At 45.7% G+C, this 20,507-nt stretch overlaps 1 protein-coding gene across 1 annotated transcript in view; it reads right to left on the reverse strand.

Annotated features, from left to right (window-relative positions):
- Positions 1-20,203, reverse strand: part of pinx1 (PIN2 (TERF1) interacting telomerase inhibitor 1) — a 58,305-nt gene extending 38,102 nt beyond the window's left edge. Inside the window, exons 1-5 of the mRNA XM_045721185.1 lie at positions 20,097-20,203; positions 19,145-19,254; positions 18,754-18,846; positions 18,045-18,126; positions 15,492-15,590 (exon numbers count right to left, since the gene is read on the reverse strand). Of these exons, the coding sequence (XP_045577141.1) occupies positions 15,492-15,590; positions 18,045-18,126; positions 18,754-18,846; positions 19,145-19,254; positions 20,097-20,115 (403 nt within the window). The 5' untranslated portion in view covers positions 20,116-20,203. The remainder of the gene's footprint in view (positions 1-15,491; positions 15,591-18,044; positions 18,127-18,753; positions 18,847-19,144; positions 19,255-20,096) is intronic.
- Between the last annotated feature and the right edge of the window lie 304 nt (positions 20,204-20,507).

Raw genomic sequence — 20,507 nt, forward strand, 5'->3', positions numbered from 1 at the left:
AGATGGGGTCAGATTGGGATTGGGGATGTGCACTATACAGGATGAAGATGGGGGTCAGATTGGGATTGGGGATGTGCACTATACAGGATGAAGATGGGGGTCAGATTGGGATTGGGGATGTGCACTATACAGGATGAAGATGGGGTCAGATTGGGATTGGGGATGTGCACTATACAGGATGAAGATGGGGTCAGATTGGGATTGGGGATGTGCACTATACAGGATGAAGATGGGGGTCAGATTGGGATTGGGGATGTGCACTATACAGGATGAATATGGGGGTCAGATTGGGATTGGGGATGTGCACTATACAGGATGAAGATGGGGGTCAGATTGGGATTGGGGATGTGCACTATACAGGATGAAGATGGGGGTCAGATTGGGATTGGGGATGTGCACTATACAGGATGAAGATGGGGGTCAGATTGGGATTGGGGATGTGCACTATACAGGATGAAGATGGGGGTCAGATTGGGATTGGGGATGTGCACTATACAGGATGAAGATGGGGTCAGATTGGGATTGGGGATGTGCACTATACAGGATGAAGATGGGGTCAGATTGGGATTGGGGATGTGCACTATACAGGATGAAGATGGGGGTCAGATTGGGATTGGGGATGTGCACTATACAGGATGAAGATGGGGTCAGATTGGGATTGGGGATGTGCACTATACAGGATGAAGATGGGGGTCAGATTGGGATTGGGGATGTGCACTATACAGGATGACGATGGGGGTCAGATTGGGATTGGGGATGTGCACTATACAGGATGAAGATGGGGGTCAGATTGGGATTGGGGATGTGCACTATACAGGATGAAGATGGGGTCAGATTGGGATTGGGGATGTGCACTATACAGGATGAAGATGGGGTCAGATTGGGATTGGGGATGTGCACTATACAGGATGAAGATGGGGTCAGATTGGGATTGGGGATGTGCACTATACAGGATGAAGATGGGGTCAGATTGGGATTGGGGATGTGCACTATACAGGATGAAGATGGGGTCAGATTGGGATTGGGGATGTGCACTATACAGGATGAATAAGGGGTCAGATTGGGATTGGGAATGTGCACTCTACAGGATGAAGAAGGGGTCAGATTGGGATTGGGGATGTGCACTATACAGGATGAAGATGGGGTCAGATTGGGATTGGGGATGTGCACTATACAGGATGAAGATGGGGGTCAGATTGGGATTGGGGATGTGCACTATACAGGATGAAGATGGGGGTCAGATTGGGATTGGGGATGTGCACTATACAGGATGACGATGGGGGTCAGATTGGGATTGGGTATGTGCACTCTACAGGATGAATATGGGGTCAGATTGGGATTGGGGATGTGCACTATACAGGATGAAGATGGGGTCAGATTGGGATTGGGGATGTGCACTATACAGGATGAAGATGGGGGTCAGATTGGGATTGGGGATGTGCACTATACAGGATGAAGATGGGGGTCAGATTGGGATTGGGGATGTGCACTATACAGGATGAAGATGGGGTCAGATTGGGGATGGGAATGCGTCCACTATAGTACCATATTCCCTATATAGTGCACTACCTTTCACCTGAACTCTAATTGTGTGACCAGAACTATTTTAACCAGTGCACTATAAAAGGAATAGGGTGCCATTTTGTATGTAGCATGGGGGGGGGTCCCCCACCCCCCAGACAGCCCATTACTGCTGTTGTCCTTTCACCCCGATACTTAAAGAAGAAACTCATTAACTCTCAGACAGAGATAGATGAACTATCACACAATTCTTCCCTTTCCTCCAACATGCTGTTGTTTCCTTTCCTTCTCAGTCCTCAGAACAACCTCGTTGACCCCGGATAAACCACCTGAGTTTATCCTCCTCCTCCTCCTCCTCCTCCTGTCTGATGAACAGTTTGCCAAGTGTGGAGATCAACTAGTTAATGATTTCATTTAAACGTTTAGTAATTAAGAATTGAGGCTGTGTTACCTAACTACTTGTTAGTTGGCTCAATCCTCGAGTGCCGGTTAGCGCCGCACGCACGCACGCACGCATCTTAACAGCAGCTAGAATGTGCAGCAGGAATGTTGACCCGAGTGTGTTGCCATGGCCACCTGAGGGACGCTCTCCTGTCACTGGCTGGACCACATGCTCCTCCTACAAAACATCCCCTCTCTGAAACGTGATAGGTCCATACTGAACCTGCCTGCTTGAATTGATGCTTGACGGGTATGGTACTGGTACATCAAGCTGCCTCACTACAGAAACAGGAGATAGACTAGTGTCCTGTCCAGGGGGTGTCCTGGTACATCAAGCTGCCTCACTACAGAAACACGAGATAGACTAGTGTCCTGTCCAGGGGGTGTCCTGGTACATCAAGCTGCCTCACTACAGAAACAGGAGATAGACTAGTGTCCTGTCCAGGGGGTGTACTGTACATCAAGCTGTCTCACTACAGAAACAGGGGACAGACTAGTGTCCTGTCCAGGGGGTGTACTGGTACATCAAGCTGTCTCACTACAGAAACAGGATATAGACTAGTGTCCTGTCCAGGGGGTGTCCTGGTACATCAAGCTGTCTCTCTACAGAAACAGAAGATAGACTAGTGTCCTGTCCAGGGGGTGTCCTGGTACATCAAGCTGTCTCTCTACAGAAACAGAAGATAGACTAGTGTCCTGTCCAGGGGGTGTCCTGGTACATCAAGCTGTGTCTATTTAGTGCACTACTTTGACAAGGGCCCATAAAGAATACGGTGCTATTTGGGATGCTCAGTCAGTTTGGATCGCCACGACGAACCAGAATAACCAGACATCGAGCCACACCTCCTTGCCTGTGGAAGCGTCCTCTCGTCAGGGGTCTGAAGCATTGCCAGCTTAATGTTAAGGCTAGGTAATGGATTAGGAAGAGTTAAGCTGTTTATATCTGAAGTTGAAAAGGTTGCTGCCTTTTTTCCTGTCAGCCTAGCCTTTTTTCCTGCCTGCCTGCCTTCCTGTCTGTCTGCCTGCCTGCCTTCCTGTCTGTCTGCCTGCCTTCCTGTCTGCCTGCCTGCCTTCCTGTCTGCCTGCCTTCCCGCATGCCTGCCTTCCTGTCCGCCCGCATGCCTGCCTTCCTGACCGCCCGCATGCCTGCCTTCCTGTCCGCCCGCATGTCTGCATGCCTGCCTTCCTGTCTGCATGCATGCCTGCCTACCTGCATGCCTTCCTGTCCGCCTGCCTGCCTGTCTGCATGCCTGCCTACCTGCATGCCTTCCTGTCCGCCTGCCTGCCTGTCTGCATGCATGACTGCCTGCCTGCATGCCTACCTGCATGCCTTCCTGTCCGCCTGCATGCCTACCTGCATGCCTTCCTGTCCGCCTGCATGCCTACCTGCATGCCTTCCTGTCCGCCTGCCTGCCTGCCTGCATGCATGACTGCCTGCCTGCCTTCCTGTCTGCATGCATGACTGCCTTCCTCCTGTCTGCATGCATGCCTGCCTGCCTGCCTTCCTGTCTGCATGCATGCCTGCCTGCCTGCCTTCCTGTCTGCATGCATGCCTGCCTGCCTACCTGTCTGTCTTCCTTTGTTTCTGCATGCCTTCCTGTCTGTCTGTCTGTCTGCTTGCCTTCCTTCCTCCTTCCTGTCTGCTTGCCTTCCTGTCTGCCTGCCTGCCTGCCTTCCTGTCTGCCTGCCTGCCTGCCTTCCTGTCTGCCTGCCTGCCTGCCTTCCTGTCTGCCTGCCTGCCTTCCTTCCTGTCTGCATGCCTGCCTTCCTTCCTGTCTGCATGCCTGCCTTCCTTCCTGTCTGCATGCCTGCCTTCCTTCCTGTCTGCATGCCTGCCTTCCTTCCTAGTCTGCATGCCTGCCTTCCTTCCTGTCTGCATGCCTGCCTTCCTTCCTGTCTGCATGCCTGCCTGCCTTCCTTCCTGTCTGCATGCATGCCTGCCTGCCTTCCTGTCTGCATGCCTGCCTTCCTTCCTATCTGCATGCCTGCCTTCCTTCCTGTCTGCATGCCTGCCTTCCTTCCTATCTGCATGCCTGCCTTCCTTCCTATCTGCATGCCTGCCTGTGTCTGCCTACCTTCCCGTCTGTCTTCCCGTCTGTCTGTCTGGTGCTACTTTTATAGTAACAGGTCTATATATGCACAGGTCTTCTATTGAAGTATTCACTGGGCATGCAAATCGCACCCTAAGTCAATTCCCTATATAGCGCACTACATTTGACATGAGCCCTATGGGATTTCAGGACCCCTATGGTGACGGACTGGTCGGAGCGTCGAACGGAGAGACGGATTGGTCGGGGCGTCGAACCGGTCGGGGCGTCGAACGGAGAGACGGACCGGTCGGGGCGTCGAACGGAGAAACGGATTGGTCGGGGCATCGAACCGGTCGGGGCGTCGAACGGAGAGACGGACCGGTCGGGGAGTCGAATGGAGAAACGGATTGGTCGGGGCGTCGAACCGGTCGGGGCGTCGAACGGAGAGACGGACCGGTCGGGGCGTCGAACGGAGAGACGGACCGGTCGGGGCGTTTTTCTCCTAGCTGGGCCGTTGAGGAACTAAACCAAACACCGTCTTTTACTGACCAAAATACTGACCATTTCCAATCCCACCGTACCTTCTACGCTGTGCAATCCGGCTTCCGAGCTGGTCACGGGTGCACCTCAGCCACGCTCATGGTACTAAACGATATCATAACCGCCGTCGATAAGAGACACCTATCCCGAAGAAGATTTATTAAAAACGCTAGTAAAACTAAATGCATGCTGTTCAACCGATCGCTGCCCGCACCCGCCCGCCTGACTAGCATCGCTACTTTGGACCGTTCTGACTTAGAACATGTGGACAACTACAAATACCTAGGTGTCTGGTTAGACTGTAAACTCTCCTTCCAGACTCATATTAAACATCTCCAATCCAAAATTAAATCTAGAATCGGCTTTCTATTTCACAACAAAGCATCCTTCACTCATGCTGCCAAACATACCCTCGTAAAACTGACTATCCTACCGATCCTCGACTTCGGCGATGTCATCTACAAAATAGCCTCCAATACTCTACTCAGCAAATTGGATGCTGTCTATCACAGTGCCATCCGTTTTGTCACCAAAGCCCCATATACTACCCACCACTGCGGCCTGTATGCTCTAGTCGGCTGGCCCTCGCTACATATTCATCGCCAGACCCACTGGCTCCAGGTCATCTATGAGTCTATGCTAGGTAAAGCCCCGCCTTATCTCAGCTCACTTGTCATGATAACAACACCCACCCGTAGCACGTGCTCCAGCAGGTATAGCTCACTGGTCATCCCCAAAGCCAACACCCACTTTGGCCACCTTTCCTTCCAGTTCTCGGCTGCCAATGACGAACGAATTGCAAAAAACTTTAATTAATAATAAAAATACAAAATTCGCTGAAGTTGGAGACATATCTCTCACTAACTTTAAGCATCAGCTATCTGAGCAGCTTACCGATCGCTGTAGCTGTACATAGCCCATCTGTAAATAGCCCACCCAATCTACCTCATCCCCATATTGTTTTTATTTACTTTTTTGCTCACCAGTATTTCTACTTGCACATCATCATCTGCACATCTATCACTCCAGTGTTAATTTGCTAAATTGTAATTAGTTCTCTACTATCGCCTATTTATTGCCTTAACTCCTTACTTCATTTGAACACACTGTATACAGATTTTTCTATAGTGTTATTGACTGTACGTTTGTTTATCCATGTGTAACTCTGTGTTGTTGTTTTTGTCACACTGCTTTGTTTTATCTTGGCCAGGTCACAGTTGTAAATGAGAACTTGTTCTCAACTGGCTTACCTGGTTAAATAATAAAAATAAAATAAAATCCCAAAACAGTATAACCCCTGTGTACGGGACGGACATCCAGCGAAAAATCATATCGCCATTAGCATAACAAAATGTCAATTTATAGATACACTTCTCCTGAATCGAACCACGTTGTCCGATTTCAAAAAGGCTTTACAGCAAAAGCAAAACATTAGATTATGTTAGAGGAGTATATCGTAAAAGTAGCCACATAGCCATTTTCCGACCAACCACATGCATCACAAATAATCAAAAAACAGCTAAATGCAGCACTAACCTTTGACAATCTTCATCAGATGACACACCTAGGACATCATGTTACACAATACATGCATTCTTTTGTTCGATAAAGTTCATATTTATATATAAAAACAGCATTTTACATCGGTGCGTAACGTTGACTAACTATTTTCCCTCAAATGCATCCGATGAAACAGAGCTACAATTGACTAAATTACTATTCGAAAACATTTTTAAAATGTAATATTGTCATTCTAAGATTTATAGATGAATATCTCTTGAAAGCACCTGTAATGCCAGATTTAAAATTAACTTTACTGGGTAATCATACTTTGCGATGAAAGGGGAGGCTAACGTTACAGGTCAGCGCCATCTTGGAACAATCGCATATCACATCTAGTCTTGTATACTATTGTCAATAATCCCTTACCTTTGGTTGTCTTCATCAGAAAGCACTTCCAGGAATCCCAGGTCCACAACAAATGTATTTTCGTTCGAAAATATTACTCCTTTATGTTCCAAGAGCTTGTTCTTGTTAGCGAGTCTGAAGGCTGATCCAAATGCTCTGTCGGCCGCGGGACAGCCATTTCGAGAAAATGCATTTTTTTCCCATTTAGGTTCGTTCAAACATGTCAAACGTTGTATAACATAAATCTTCAGAGCGTTTTTCAACAAGAGAGCCAATAAGATTCGAGGGGGACGATTGCATTGTGTTTCAAAACATTTCGAAAGGGGAGGGTAACCAGGGGCACCGGCGTCATAATGGTGATGGCCCTCTCCATGTGACCACGTTCCACAGCGTGTCATTCTCTCAGTTTTCACAGTAGGAGACTCAAATCACTTTGTAAAGACTGGCGACATCTAGTGGAAGCAATAGAAAGTGCTCAATGAACCATAGCTCACGGTGTGATTAATAGGCAACGTGATGAAGTTGAGTTCGCAATTCAGAATTCCACTTCCTGTTTCGATCTGTCTCGGGGTTTTGACTGCCATATGAGTTCTGTTATACTCACAGACACCATTCAAACAGTTTTAGAAACTTTAGGGTGTTTTCTATCCACAAGTATTAATTATATGCATATCCTAGCTTCTGAGTTTGAGTAGTAGGCCGTTTAAAATGGGCACGAATTTTTTTCAAAATGCGCTGTGGCGCCCCCCTATCCTAGGCGACCGTCAAGAGGATAAATTGCTATCTGGGTCAGATGGGCATCATTTGAAAGCTTGTTCCATTTCCAACATGACGAGCGAAGTTATAAAACACGACCATGTCAGGTTTTCACAATACAATTCCGGGAAACATCACAATTGTGGTGCGCATAGAAAAAGGTCACAATCAAATGTATTTATATAGCCCTTCTTACATCAACTGATGTCACAAAGTGCTGTAACAGAAACCCAGCCTAAAACCCCCAAACAGCAAGTAATGCAGGTGTAGAAGCACGGTGGCTAGGAAAAACTCCCTAGAAAGGCTGGAAACTAGGAAGAAACCTAGAGAGGAACCAGGCTCTGAGGGGTGGCTAGTCCTCTTCTGGCATTCAGGTGTGTGTGTGTGTGCTGCTGCAAATTTTCTTCACAGTAGAAAAACAGGCTCATTCTGCTCAGAATAACCCCGGGGGTATGATGCCACGTCATCATGTTTTATGATATGGAAATGTGAAGTGCACATTTGAGCGGGTGTTTGGCTTGCTTGTATGACATCACTGCAGTATTTATTACAACCCTCAAGTGTATTCTGAAAGATTTAGACTTGAAGTCCTATTAAATTTATAGCATTTTCCTCATTTAGTCAACAATATTTTTTTTTGCAATGGGTTCATCGTCTTGTCGCATGGTGCTCAAGTTCATAAAAGCGGTGAGTCAAAACCCCTATGGAGCTGTGAAGAGGAGACCCTGAGCTTTGACCTCATGTGTGGCATGTTACTGTACAGCCACTGAGTTTAGCTGTTTATCAGTGGCCAAATCTTCCATTTTCAACCACGTACACGTTGTACAAGAGTCAAAAGTTGGAGGGTTGATCCTCACACCTCTAAACGGTAATTAAAGATATCATGTTTGTCTGTGGTATCGATTAACGCCGAGGTCTTGGTCACTGGTGTGGGACTGAGTTGTTGGACAAGGTGACACTCTAGTGTCTTTGTAAAGTAGGCCTTTGCCTTCGCCGCTCTAGCTCGTGATTCTACATGCACTGCGATTCTTGTGATTCTACATGCACTGCGATTCTATATGCATTGTGATTCTCGTGCTTCTACATGCACTGCGATTCTTGTGATTCTACATGCACTGCGATTCTACATGCACTGCGATTCTATACGCATTGTGATTCTCATGATTCTATATGTATTGTGATTCGTTTCTGCGATTTTAAATTTGATGTTCCAAACACATGGTTCACTATAGGTCTGCGGCAGGGAGACGAGAGAGCACGCAAACAAGTATTGATCATTCATGGAAATAAAATACCAGAGTTTTGGCGCAGTTACATCCGACTTGCGCTAGCTAACGCTGCCTAGAGTAGCAAAACTTATCTTGCTGGTCTGTTGTTGATGCCCTGTCCTGGCTGAGCTGCTCTCCCTCAGTATTCAACCCAGTGTTCAGGACCGATGGCCTTCGTTTCGTTTGTGGAGAAAGGTACCAGTTTATCTCTGCTACTAACTCAGCCTCTACCCCTCCTTCCAGGCACAGTGTATCTGAGCCCACAGGCTACTGGGAGATTCTTTATGACTACATGCCCTGGCTTCAATCTCTCTGGTCTGTTGTTATTGATGTCTTGTCCTTGTTCAGGATTGATGGCCTTCGTTTGTGGAGAAAGGCAGTGGCCACACCTCTCCTCTGCCCAGACCCAGCTCTCCCGCTGCGCAGGCCATTTAGGATGCACCCCAGCTCCAAGCCCAGTGTGTCCGACCCCACAGCATAAACCAGTAACCCACTTTTATACATTTCTCCAACCATTTATCAGCTGTCAAGGCTGTGGAGGCGGCTGATGTAGAGTAACTGCAGTACTTAATCTATCCATCCTGCTGCTGTGTGTCCTGGACTCACCTGGCCTGGCTGCCTCGTTGACTTAGACACACAGTGTTGTAGTGGAGGCTATACGCTGTATACCTTCCGCCCCCCCAGTGAGCATTGCATATACTCCTTAATCCCCACTGATGCGCATCCAATAAAATGTTTATAAATAATCTTCTACGGAAACCAAAATGGTCCAAACCTCATGTCTTTATCATAATCCGTTCAACAGTTAGTGGAGTTTTAACCTTGTAGGATGGCCAGAATTAGGGTGACTAAACCAATGGGAGGCCAGAATTAGGGTGACTAAACCAATGGGAGGCCAGAATTAGGGTGACTAAACAAATGGGAGGCCAGAATTAGGGTGACTAAACAAATGGGAGGCCAGAATTAGGGTGACTAAACAAATGGGAGGCCAGAATTAGGGTGACTAAACAAATGGGAGGCCAGAATTAGGGTGACTAAACAAATGGGAGGCCAGAATTAGGGTGACTAAACAAATGGAGGCCAGAATTAGGGTGACTAAACCAATGGGAGGCCAGAATTAGGGTGACTAAACCAATGGGAGGCCAGAATTAGGGTGACTAAACCAATGGGAGGCCAGAATTAGGGTGACTAAACCAATGGGAGGCCAGAATTAGGGTGACTAAACAAATGGGAGGCCAGAATTAGGGTGACTAAACCAATGGGAGGCCAGAATTAGGGTGACTAAACAAATGGGAGGCCAGAATTAGGGTGACTAAACAAATGGGAGGCCAGAATTAGGGTGACTAAACAAATGGGAGGCCAGAATTAGGGTGACTAAACAAATGGGAGGCCAGAATTAGGGTGACTAAACAAATGGGAGGCCAGAATTAGGGTGACTAAACAAATGGGAGGCCAGAGGATTTAAAAAAATAAAAAAATAACGTTTATTTTTTAAAATAGGAAGCCAATTAGTTTTCAGCACTTTTATTTCCATGACTGTCAATTCATTTTCTCATGGCTCTCGTCCCACTGCAGCAGACAAATGGTAAGCAATAATGTTTGGATCATCGAATAGGAATACATATCGTATCGCCACCTAAGTATCGTAAAGGTCCCAGGAAATTCCCAGCCCTACTGGATTCTGTGGAAGAATGAAAGGAATACCTGAATTAAAGTAAGTCCTTATTAAAAACACAACCCTCTCCAGAAGCACACTGGTCGTCATGTTAAATGTGACAGCACCTGAGCTCCATCCTAAATGCACCCTATTCCCTATAGTAGGGTGTTAGCGGGACTAAGACGCCATTTGGGAGGTATCCTAGTGGTTAGAGCGTTGGACTAGTAACCGCAAGGTTTCTAGATCGAATCCCTGAGCTGACAAGGTAAAAATCTGCCGTTCTGCCCCTGAACAAGGCAGTTAACCCACTGTTCCTAGGCCGTCGTTGTAAATCAGAATTTGTTCTTATACTGACTTGCCTGGTTAAATAAAAGGCTTCTCATGTCATCCGGCCATTAATTTGCTAGTTGTCAGATTAGTCCATCTGTCTTGGTGTAAACCCATGGTGATTGGCTGAGTGGTTTAAAGGCACGGTGATTGGCTAATCTGTTTTTTTGGCAGGAGTCACTCTGATTGGCACTCAGCTGTTTCCATATCGACAGTGACCTTGGCACCCACTAGGTATTCCATAACACTTCCTTGGCAACCTGCAGTACCTGCCTAACGATAGATCCTGCCATGGATGTTTGAACATTTAGAAAGGGAGTGGAAAAACATGTACCTGGTAAAAGGCCGACGTTTCAGTTAAAACCGACTGTCAAATGATTACAAAATGGAACCATTGTGATTTATATTGAGACAAACAAAATAACAACAGCCCCTGATTAAAGGGTTAAGCTCTACTGGGCCCTCAGTCATCATTATTCACACAATTCCCAATTCAATCAAGTCAAAATTATCAGCTTTGGTATTGACATCAGTGAGCGGGCTTTCCCAGAGACGAGACACATGGGTAGGCCTACCAACAGAAAACATCTGTAAAACAAAAATTATGAAAATTTGGACCACGGAGATCAAATGTTTTTATAAAATGTCTGCCATTTCCTCTACATTTTAACAGTCTTAAGTAAATGTAATATAGGACAACATTACAAAATCCATTGGACCTATGTCGTTCCATTATAATAGGGAAAATGTAGGCCATTACAAAAGAACAGAATAGCTCATTTTAAGTTGACTGTGTAGGCTATTCTATTAAAGATCTATCCGAGGTTCAGCTTTAAGTCAAAGGGCATCTTTTAAAACTATTTTGATACTCTCCTAATGTCTTGATAATTATGAATGAGAATATAATCAATTTGGTTTATAAAAAATAAAAATCATTGTCTGTCCATCTCTTCTCTCTTAGAGCGGCGGGCAGCCCGGCGGGTAGCCCGGCGGCTAGAGCGGCGGGAACTGCCGGATCTAAATAAAATAGGTTGGATGGATGGCTTCGATAGTCCAGCAATCGAATTGCAAGTCTTTCATATGCTAATCATACAAATATTCTGCTTAAAAAAGATGATGCACTGCTACCCTCTGCATTTTTTATTCTTAGAGGAACAAACTAGTTATCGACGGTGCTGGTCCCAGATTTGTGACAACATTGTCTTAACCTGTATATTAGCGACCTAGCTCTAACCGTGGCAATTGGACTGGTAAAGTGATGGGTCCACTCACAATGGCTGCCTGGTATTGTGATGCAACAATTTCCATGGTCATTTGGAATGTTCAATCAAATGATGCGGCTCGTTCAATGGAATGTATTATTTTGTAGTGTCATTTGAGCTGACTGAACAAAAATCACAGCACAGATTGAAGGGTACACAGTTCCTGCTTTTAACTTCCTGGCGTGGATCTAGGTCGAGAGAAAAAAATATATATATACAGGTTTAGACAATGTTGTCAGAAATCTGGGACCAGCATCGTTGCGAACTAGCTTAGCTGGTCTGCAGACACGCTCGCACTGGCACTCGCAGACACGCTCACAGGAGTGTTTAGGTGTGTGTGTGTGTGTGTGTGTTGAGAGCAGGCCTGATGGAGGCTTTGAAAGCCAGGACAGGAGAGGGACAAGGTTTAAAGCAATAAATAACCAGTGTTATCAGTAGCCTGCTGGAGGAAGAGGAAACAGCTGTAGGAACATGACTGGACTGGGACGGGGTTAGAGAAAGAGAGGAGGTAGCTGTAGGAACATGACTGGACTGGGACGGGGTTAGAGAGAGAGAGGAGGTAGCTGTAGGAACATGACTGGACTGGGACGGGGTTAGAGAGAGAGAGGAGGTAGCTGTAGGAACATGACTGGACTGGGACGGGGTTAGAGAGAGAGAGGAGGTAGCTGTAGGAACATGACTGGACTGGGACGGGGTTAGAGAGAGAGAGGAGGTAGCTGGAGGAACATGACTGGACTGGGACGGGGTTAGAGAGAGAGAGGAGGTAGCTGTAGGAACATGACTGGACGGGGACGGGGTTAGAGAGAGAGAGGAGGTAGCTGTAGGAACATGACTGGACGGGGACGGGGTTAGAGAGAGAGAGGGGTAGCTGGAGGAACATGACTGGACGGGGACGGGGTTAGAGAGAGAGAGGAGGTAGCTGGAGGAACATGACTGGACGGGGACGGGGTTAGAGAGAGAGAGGAGGTAGCTGTAGGAACATGACTGGACTGGGGTCTGAGACGGGAGAGGGGGGGAGGTAGCTGTAGGAACATGACTGGTCTGGGGTCTGAGACGGGAGGGGGGAGGAGAGGGGAGGAGAGGGGAGGTAGCTGTAGGAACATGACTGGTCTGGGGTCTGAGACGGGAGGGGGGAGAGGGGAGGTAGCTGTAGGAACATGACTGGACTGGGGTCTGAGACGGGGGGGGGAGGAGAGGGGAGGTAGCTGTAGGAACATGACTGGACTGGGGTCTGAGACGGGGGGAGGAGAGGGGAGGTAGCTGTAGGAACATGACTGGACTGGGGTCTGAGACGGGGGGAGGAGAGGGGAGGTAGCTGTAGGAACATGACTGGACTGGGGCCTGAGACGGGGGGAGAGGGGAGGTAGCTGTAGGAACATGACTGGACTGGGGTCTGAGACGGGGAGAGAGAGGTAGCTGTAGGAACATGACTGGACTGGGACCTGAGACGGGAGGAGAGAGAGAGAGAGGAGGTAGCTGTAGGAACATGACTGGACTGGGGCCTGAGACGGGGGGGGGAGGTAGCTGTGGGAACATGACTGGACTGGGGCCTGAGATGGTTGGGGGGGAGGGTAGCTGTAGGAACATGACTGGACTGGGACCTGGGGGGGGGGCTAGTTGCTCCTGAAGGCTTTGAGCCTGGAAACCCGCTGGGAACCCAGAGGCGTGGTAGTGGCAGGTCCAGCAGACGTTTATTTATCTTAGCTGTTTGGTCTTTTTATCCCCACGCAAACGTGCCTCTGCTCTTTCACTACTTCAATAAAACGTCCCCCCCACCCCGCCAGCCCCCCACCAGCCCCCTCCAGCCCCCCTGCAGCCCCCAGCTCTCAACCTCCTTGGCAGGGGCTCAAAACAGTGTTCTGATGTTATCAATGTTTTAGTCTGATAAATAAATACAAAAACTATTTTTTTAAAGGTCGGACTGTTAAGAAATGCGAGTTGTCATTCTTCTGAGAACCTGCCTTCATCTTTTGGGATATCTGATCAGTTTAAGTTACCACCCTGCATCCCACTACTGGCTTGCTTCTGAAGCTAAGCAGGGTTGGTCCTGGTCAGTCCCTGAATGGGAGACCAGCTGCTGCTGGAAGTGGTGTTGGAGGGCCAGTAGGAGGCACTCTTTCCTCTGGTCTAAAACAATACCCCAATGCCCCAGGGCAGTGATTGGGGACACTGCCCTGTGTAGGGTGATGTCTTTCGGATGGGATGTTAAAACAGGTGTCCTGACCCTCTGTGGTCACTAAAATATCTCATGGCACTTATCTTAAGGCTGTTAACCCCGGTGTCCTGGCTAAATTCCCAAGCTGTCCCTCATACCATCACCTAATCATCCCCAGCTTACAATTGGCTCATTCATCCTCCTCTCCCCTGTAACTATTCCCCAGGTCGTTGCTGTAAATGAGAACGTGTTCTCAGTCAACTTACCTGGTGAAAGAAAACTTTTAAAAGTTATCTTTTCGTATTTTGGCTATCGGATAGGGTTAAATGCAAAGAAATGGAATGAATAGAACATTCAAGTCAATGATTTGTCCATTCTATTCATTATATTTCTATGTATTTAGTCCAACACGAAAGGAAAAGACCAGATAAATAACTTTCTGGAAAACTAGGCCTGGACACGTTTGGAAATTGTGTTAATGTCAGAATAATATGTAGGGATGTAACGTTAAGCTTCGGGCCCCCGTTCAAATCTCTGAAACTGGAAACACTTATCTCCCTCACTCACTGCATCCCGTTTCCATTGATCACCCTTGAGATATTTCTACAACTTGATTGGAGTCCACCTGTGGTAAATTCAATTGATTGGACATGATTTGGAAAGGCACACACCTGTCTATATAAGGTCCCACAGTTGACAGTGCATGTCAGAGCAAAAACCAAGCCATGAGGTCGAAGGAATTGTCCGTGGAGCTCCGAGACAGGATTGTGTCGAGGCACAGATCTGGGGATGAGTACCAAAACATTTCTGACCCGAAAATAGCTGTGCAGCGAAGCTTCCCATCCAACCTAACAGAGCTTGAGAGGATCTGCAGAGAAGAATGGGAGAAACTCCCCAAATACAGGTGTGCCAAGCTTGTAGCATCATACCCAAGAAGACTCGAGGCTGTAATTGCTGCCAAAGGTGCTTCAAAGTACTGAGTAAAGGGTCTGAAAACTTAGGTAAATGTCATTTCAGTTTAATTAATTTGCTGAAATGTTAAGAAAAAAAGATTTTTTCTTTGTCATTATGGGGTATTGTGTATAGATTGGGGGGGGGGGGGAATTTAATCAATTTTAGAATAAGGTTGTAATGTAACAAAATGTATAAAAAGTCAAGGGGTCTGAATACTTTCTGAATGCGCTGTATAACTGTCAGAAATGTCCAGATCAACTTTCCCATGTCACCTAACTTTTTTGCTAGGTTTTTTAGCCCATAACTTTTTATAGTAATGTTTGAGTCACTCATATCACATGAATACACATTAGAGATGACAAAATGTATAGAAATGCAAGAAAATGTGCTTTACAGCTGCAAAATGTGGCACCATATTCCCTATATAGTGCACTACTTTTGATCAGGGCCCTATGGCACCATATTCCCATATAGTGCACTACTTTTGATCAGTGCCCTATGGCACCCTATTCCCTACATAGTGCACTACTTTTGATCAGGGCCCTATAGGGAAGTGAAACAACGGCTGTCAAAACGCCACTCTATTAGTGTTTTCACTACGATGCCTTTTCAGATGCAGCCATGCCCGTCTCAAAGTGACTCCTCTGGTTAAATAAAACATCTAATAAAAACCTTTGGTGAACTTCATGTAGTGGACCCTCTTCCTGGACGTCTTTGACTTCTCCTCCAGGCTGAAGGACTTCTCCTGTTGTTTCTCCTCTGATGGGGCTTCTAAAAACAAGACGACAACAATCAAAACCTTTAACCTCTTAGATGTCATGTCTCCTACATGGGGAGGGAGGGGGCGTTGGGAGGTTCTGAATCGGTCCTGAATGACATTTTAGTGTTCTGAACATCGTAGAGTCCCTTTCTTTATAAATGCCAGAAAGACCCATCTGTCTGCTCTGAAACTCACAGCTTGCGCTTGCAAAATGCATATGAAAACAGAAGAGTACAGTAGTTAAATCTTACTGTGATGTTCTCAATCAGATTTAGAGCTATCACAACAAGAACAAAAAAAAAATACACTTATTTTGTATGGGATTGAAACAAAACCACTTTCTCTTGGTCACATACATACGAAAGCACTTTGTGCTTAAAGCTGTATTTGTAATGAGTTCGCTGACATTTAAAATGGTGTTTCTGTGCCGCTCAGTGGACGTACAGAATTTTCTTCTCTGTTGTCACTATATGAAAAAGTGCCAATATTGTACTGTCACTAACTATATAAGCATTTGTCATTTCAAGCCCTATTGCCACTTTTGTTGAGTAGGGGAGAGAAAAAAAATCTTATGATTTAAAAAAATATATATATATTTTCATAATATTTGTACTGTATACTTGTCCTCACAAGTGACGACACCTCGGCAATTTACAACTCTTCTTAGCAGAAAGTTCCAGACCTTTATAAAACTACATGCCATAAACAGCTGTTTATGGCCATCTCATGAAAAATAAATAATGTTTGGGTATGTCTATTTAGGCGGAAATCTACATTTTGCCCCACCATTCTAGCTCGTCTAACCAACCATAACTACACTAGCTTCTGTACATAGCTTTAGATACACATGTCTGTTAAATATGGCTTACATTATCTATTTTATGTTATGAATGGTGTAAACATGTGCCAAGGAATCTACAATCTCATGCTCACTCTTTCCATCCAACCCTCCCAATTCACCAGTTAAAAGTGGATTGAAAATCAATAACCCCCATTGTCTAACAGCAGCATTTAGCCTCAACTACCTTTCCGTGAATGGTACAGTAGCACTCCCTAGTGTACAATAGCACCCCCTAGTGGGCTAATACCTCCCAGTGAATGGTACAGTAGCACCCCCTAGTGTACAGTAGCACCCCCATGTACATAATCATGGAACACTGGCCACTTTTCCAGCAGTATATGACCCCTGCATCCCACTGTTGGCTTGCCTCTGAAGCTAAGCAGGGTTGGTCCCTGGATGGGAAACCAGATGCTGCTGGAAGTGGTGTTGCACAGCCAGTAGGAGATACTATTTCCACTGGTCTAAAATGAAATATCCCAATGCCCCAGGGCAGTGATTGGGGACATTGCCCTGTGTAGGGTGCCATGTTTCGGATGAGACGTTAAACGGGTGTTCTGGTTTCTCTGTGATCACTAAAGATCCCATGGAGAGTGTCCTAGCTAAATTCCCAATCTGGACCTCATACCATTTTGTTATTTAACCAGGCAAGTCAGTTAATAAGAACAAATTCTGATTTACAACGACGGCCTAGGAACAGTGGGTTAACTACCTTGTTCAGAGGCAGAACGGCAGATTTTTACCTTGTCAGCTCGGGGATTCGATCTAGCAACCTTTCGGTTACTGGCCCAACGCTCTAACCACCTGCCGCACCATCATGGCCACCAAATCATCCCCAGCTTCCAATTGGCTCATTCATCCCCCCTCTCCCCTGTAACTACTCCCCATTTTAAAAAATCTTTTTCTTAAATTGGCAAGTCAGTTAACAAATTCTTATTTACAATGACGGCCTACCCAGGCCAAACCCGGACGACGCTGGGCCAATTGTGCACCGTCCTATGTGATACATCCTGGAATCTTATCAGGGTCTGTAGTGACACTTCTAGCACTGAGATGCAGTGCCTTAGACCGCTGCACCACCTTAGACCGCTGCACCACTCGGGAGCCCTCTAGCACTGAGATGCAGTGCCTTAGACCGCTGCACCACCTTAGACCGCTGCACCACTCGGGAGCCCTCTAGCACTGAGATGCAGTGCCATAAGTATATAATGTATTCTAGTCAAGGCCATCTTAGTCAACTATTGCTGTACATACACTATCCTATCCTACAGATATACTACATTTTCTATCTACATCCTGTCCATAATGTCTATACAGTCCAACACATACACTTTCTCTGGACTCTGACATCACTAGTCCTAATATTGATATACTTCTTAATTGTTGTGAATTGTTAGATATTACTGCACTGTTGGCGCTCAGGAACACAAGAATTTTGCTACAACTGCAATCACATCTGCTAAATGTGTTCGATCAATACAATTTTATTTAGTGGGCCACTACTTTCCCCTGAATGGTACAACAGCACCACCTAGTGGGCGAGTCATGCATATATGAGGAGTGAGTTTATGCACAGAGTAATGCACGTTGTATATGAATTATTCTGTCCTTCTGTCTGCGTCTTTACCATTGGCAGTGTTTTGACCATGGCAGTTGTTGAGGTCCGCCAGCAGCTGGTTAAAGTCATCCTGATGGGCGATCCAGTTGTCCTGGAAACAGAACGAATTAGATCAAAACTAGGGACATAACAACTTGGGAGGTCACATTCCTTGGTAAAAGAAAAACACTGTACATCACTGCAGTCTTGAGTATTCTGAGTCGTATCAACTAGAAACCAAAAGAAGAAAAAAAACTGACTGAAACAGGAAAGGAACTTGATAATGATCATTTTCTACAATGTGCACTAATTAATAAAATCCTAAACTTCACCAATAAGAAACACTTGTTGACAGTCCTAGGAGTGTCATCTGATGGAGATTGTAAAAGGTTAGTGCATCATTTTAGCTGGTTTTATGGTTTTGGTGACCCTGTCTTTGAATCGACAAAACATTACACACAACTCTTGTAAATGTACTGTCCTAACATACTCTAAATTTATGCTTTCGCCGTAAAACCTTTTTGAAATCGTAAAACGTGGTTAGATTAAGGAGATGTTTATCTTTCAAAGGGTGTAAAATAGTTGTATGTTTGAAAAATTTGAATTTTGACATTTATTTGGATTCAAATTTGCCGCTCTTGAAATGCACCTGCTGTTGATGGAGTGCACCACGGGTGGCACGCTAGCGTCCCACCTAGCCCATAGAGGTTAATGAAACACAACCCAGTTGTCCCCTCACCTCGTGGCTAGCAGTGGTTCCCAGCCCTAGCTGGTTGTTCTTCACTTTGACTTTGACGTGTTCTGTGGAGCCCTGCTCGGTTCTCCCCAGGCCCTGGTAGAGACAGACGAACGTGTCATTCCGAATGGCGCCAAAACAGTTAGATACAGGCTCTTCAATTTCTATCGCCTCGATTTTTCTCTCTCCTCGCCTCCTTTTCCAAACGCATTGGAGAGGGAGGGACCTTTGGACCTTCTCCTCCAATACAGTTGCAAAAGGAGGCGAGGAGAGAGGATGCAAGGAGGAAGCCCAGGAAGACGAATTGTCTTGAGATAGAGCTTCAGTGACATACCTTCACTAGTATACTGTTAGTTTATCAGTGGTTTTTGACTAAGACAAACCCCCACAGTACCTTTCCCTTGGACCAGCCCATTCTCTCCAACATCTTCTGGCCGAACTTGGACTCATCTTTACTCCACGCGCTGTTCCGCGGGTCAACAGACCACTTCTGTTTTCTCCGGGCTAAAAAAACAACAAACCATATTAGAATAAAATACAATACCTACTTTATTGGTTTTAGGCTGTCACAGTACCCAACCTGACAACACACGTCACAGGGCTGGGAGCAGTTAGGATTAAAATGCCTTGGTTATTATTAAGGACACAACGGCGGTAGGTATCGTATAAGATAGTGAATCTGTCTGGCTTGTAGATCTGGTTCATGCGTTTGCCCACTAATGTTATCATCCGATGCATTCTCATAAACCAGGGGTAGTTTAGAGGTAAACCCGAAACAAACTGCTTTTGACCACTTGTACTTGAGAAATTGCAACTTACACATAAAAGACAAGTTAGTCAGCACTCAAGTATGATATTTACTTCGGCGAGTAACGATAGTATATTAAAACCATTAACTAAACAAAATCGGGGAAAAACGCAACATCCTCGACCAGAACTAGTTAGCTGGCTGAGTAACGTTAACTGTCTATCAAAAGGTCTCAATATTATATAACTAATCACATTGGCAATGATCAGAAATGAGATAAGACACCTTAAATATACCAACACATTTGGCCCTAAAAAAAAAAAAAAACGTTATTTATTAACTTAGGTTGCACTCAACTTGTTTAGGTAGTTGAGGTTGACTAGTAACTTGCTAGTTACCGGTAAATGTGATTGTGGTTAGCATTATGCTAGCTAGCTCGACTGACTTTCGAACCGAGGCACCTTTAAATACATAACTTGCACTAAATCGATGTTGACTTCTTCAGACAACATGACACACACAAGTATTTTTGTTTCTCTAATGTATGAACCACAACATTTTGGCTAAAAAAATAACAAATAATCGAAGTAGCACTTACGTTCTGCAAGCATGGACATGATGGGGTCTTTAAACACGTTGACGGAAGTCCGCGAAGGTGCTCTAAAAGTGCCTGTATAAAATGTTACTAACTTTTCATCTCTGTCGAGAACTAAATGCACACTGTTGATTCATAATACTTTGAATGTCATTTAGCTGTCTACATCATTTTTCTCTCTTCTAATAACATATTTATGTTTTTTTGTTTTTTTACCTGAGTGAAGTGTAAATGGTGTTTTACAACACGAGGTGGCGACAAGACGCCGTTATACAAATACCTTTACCTATCAAATTGCAGTGCAATCTGGAATCCTTGGGACTTCCATACCCTCAACGTTAACCCTAACCTTAACCATTTTAAATGTAAACTTCAATGGGGGGTAGGGACATACCTAAAGATTCCGGATAGCAA

Source organism: Salmo salar, chromosome ssa06, assembly GCF_905237065.1.
Source record: "Salmo salar chromosome ssa06, Ssal_v3.1, whole genome shotgun sequence".
Taxonomy (NCBI): Eukaryota; Metazoa; Chordata; class Actinopteri; order Salmoniformes; family Salmonidae; genus Salmo; species Salmo salar.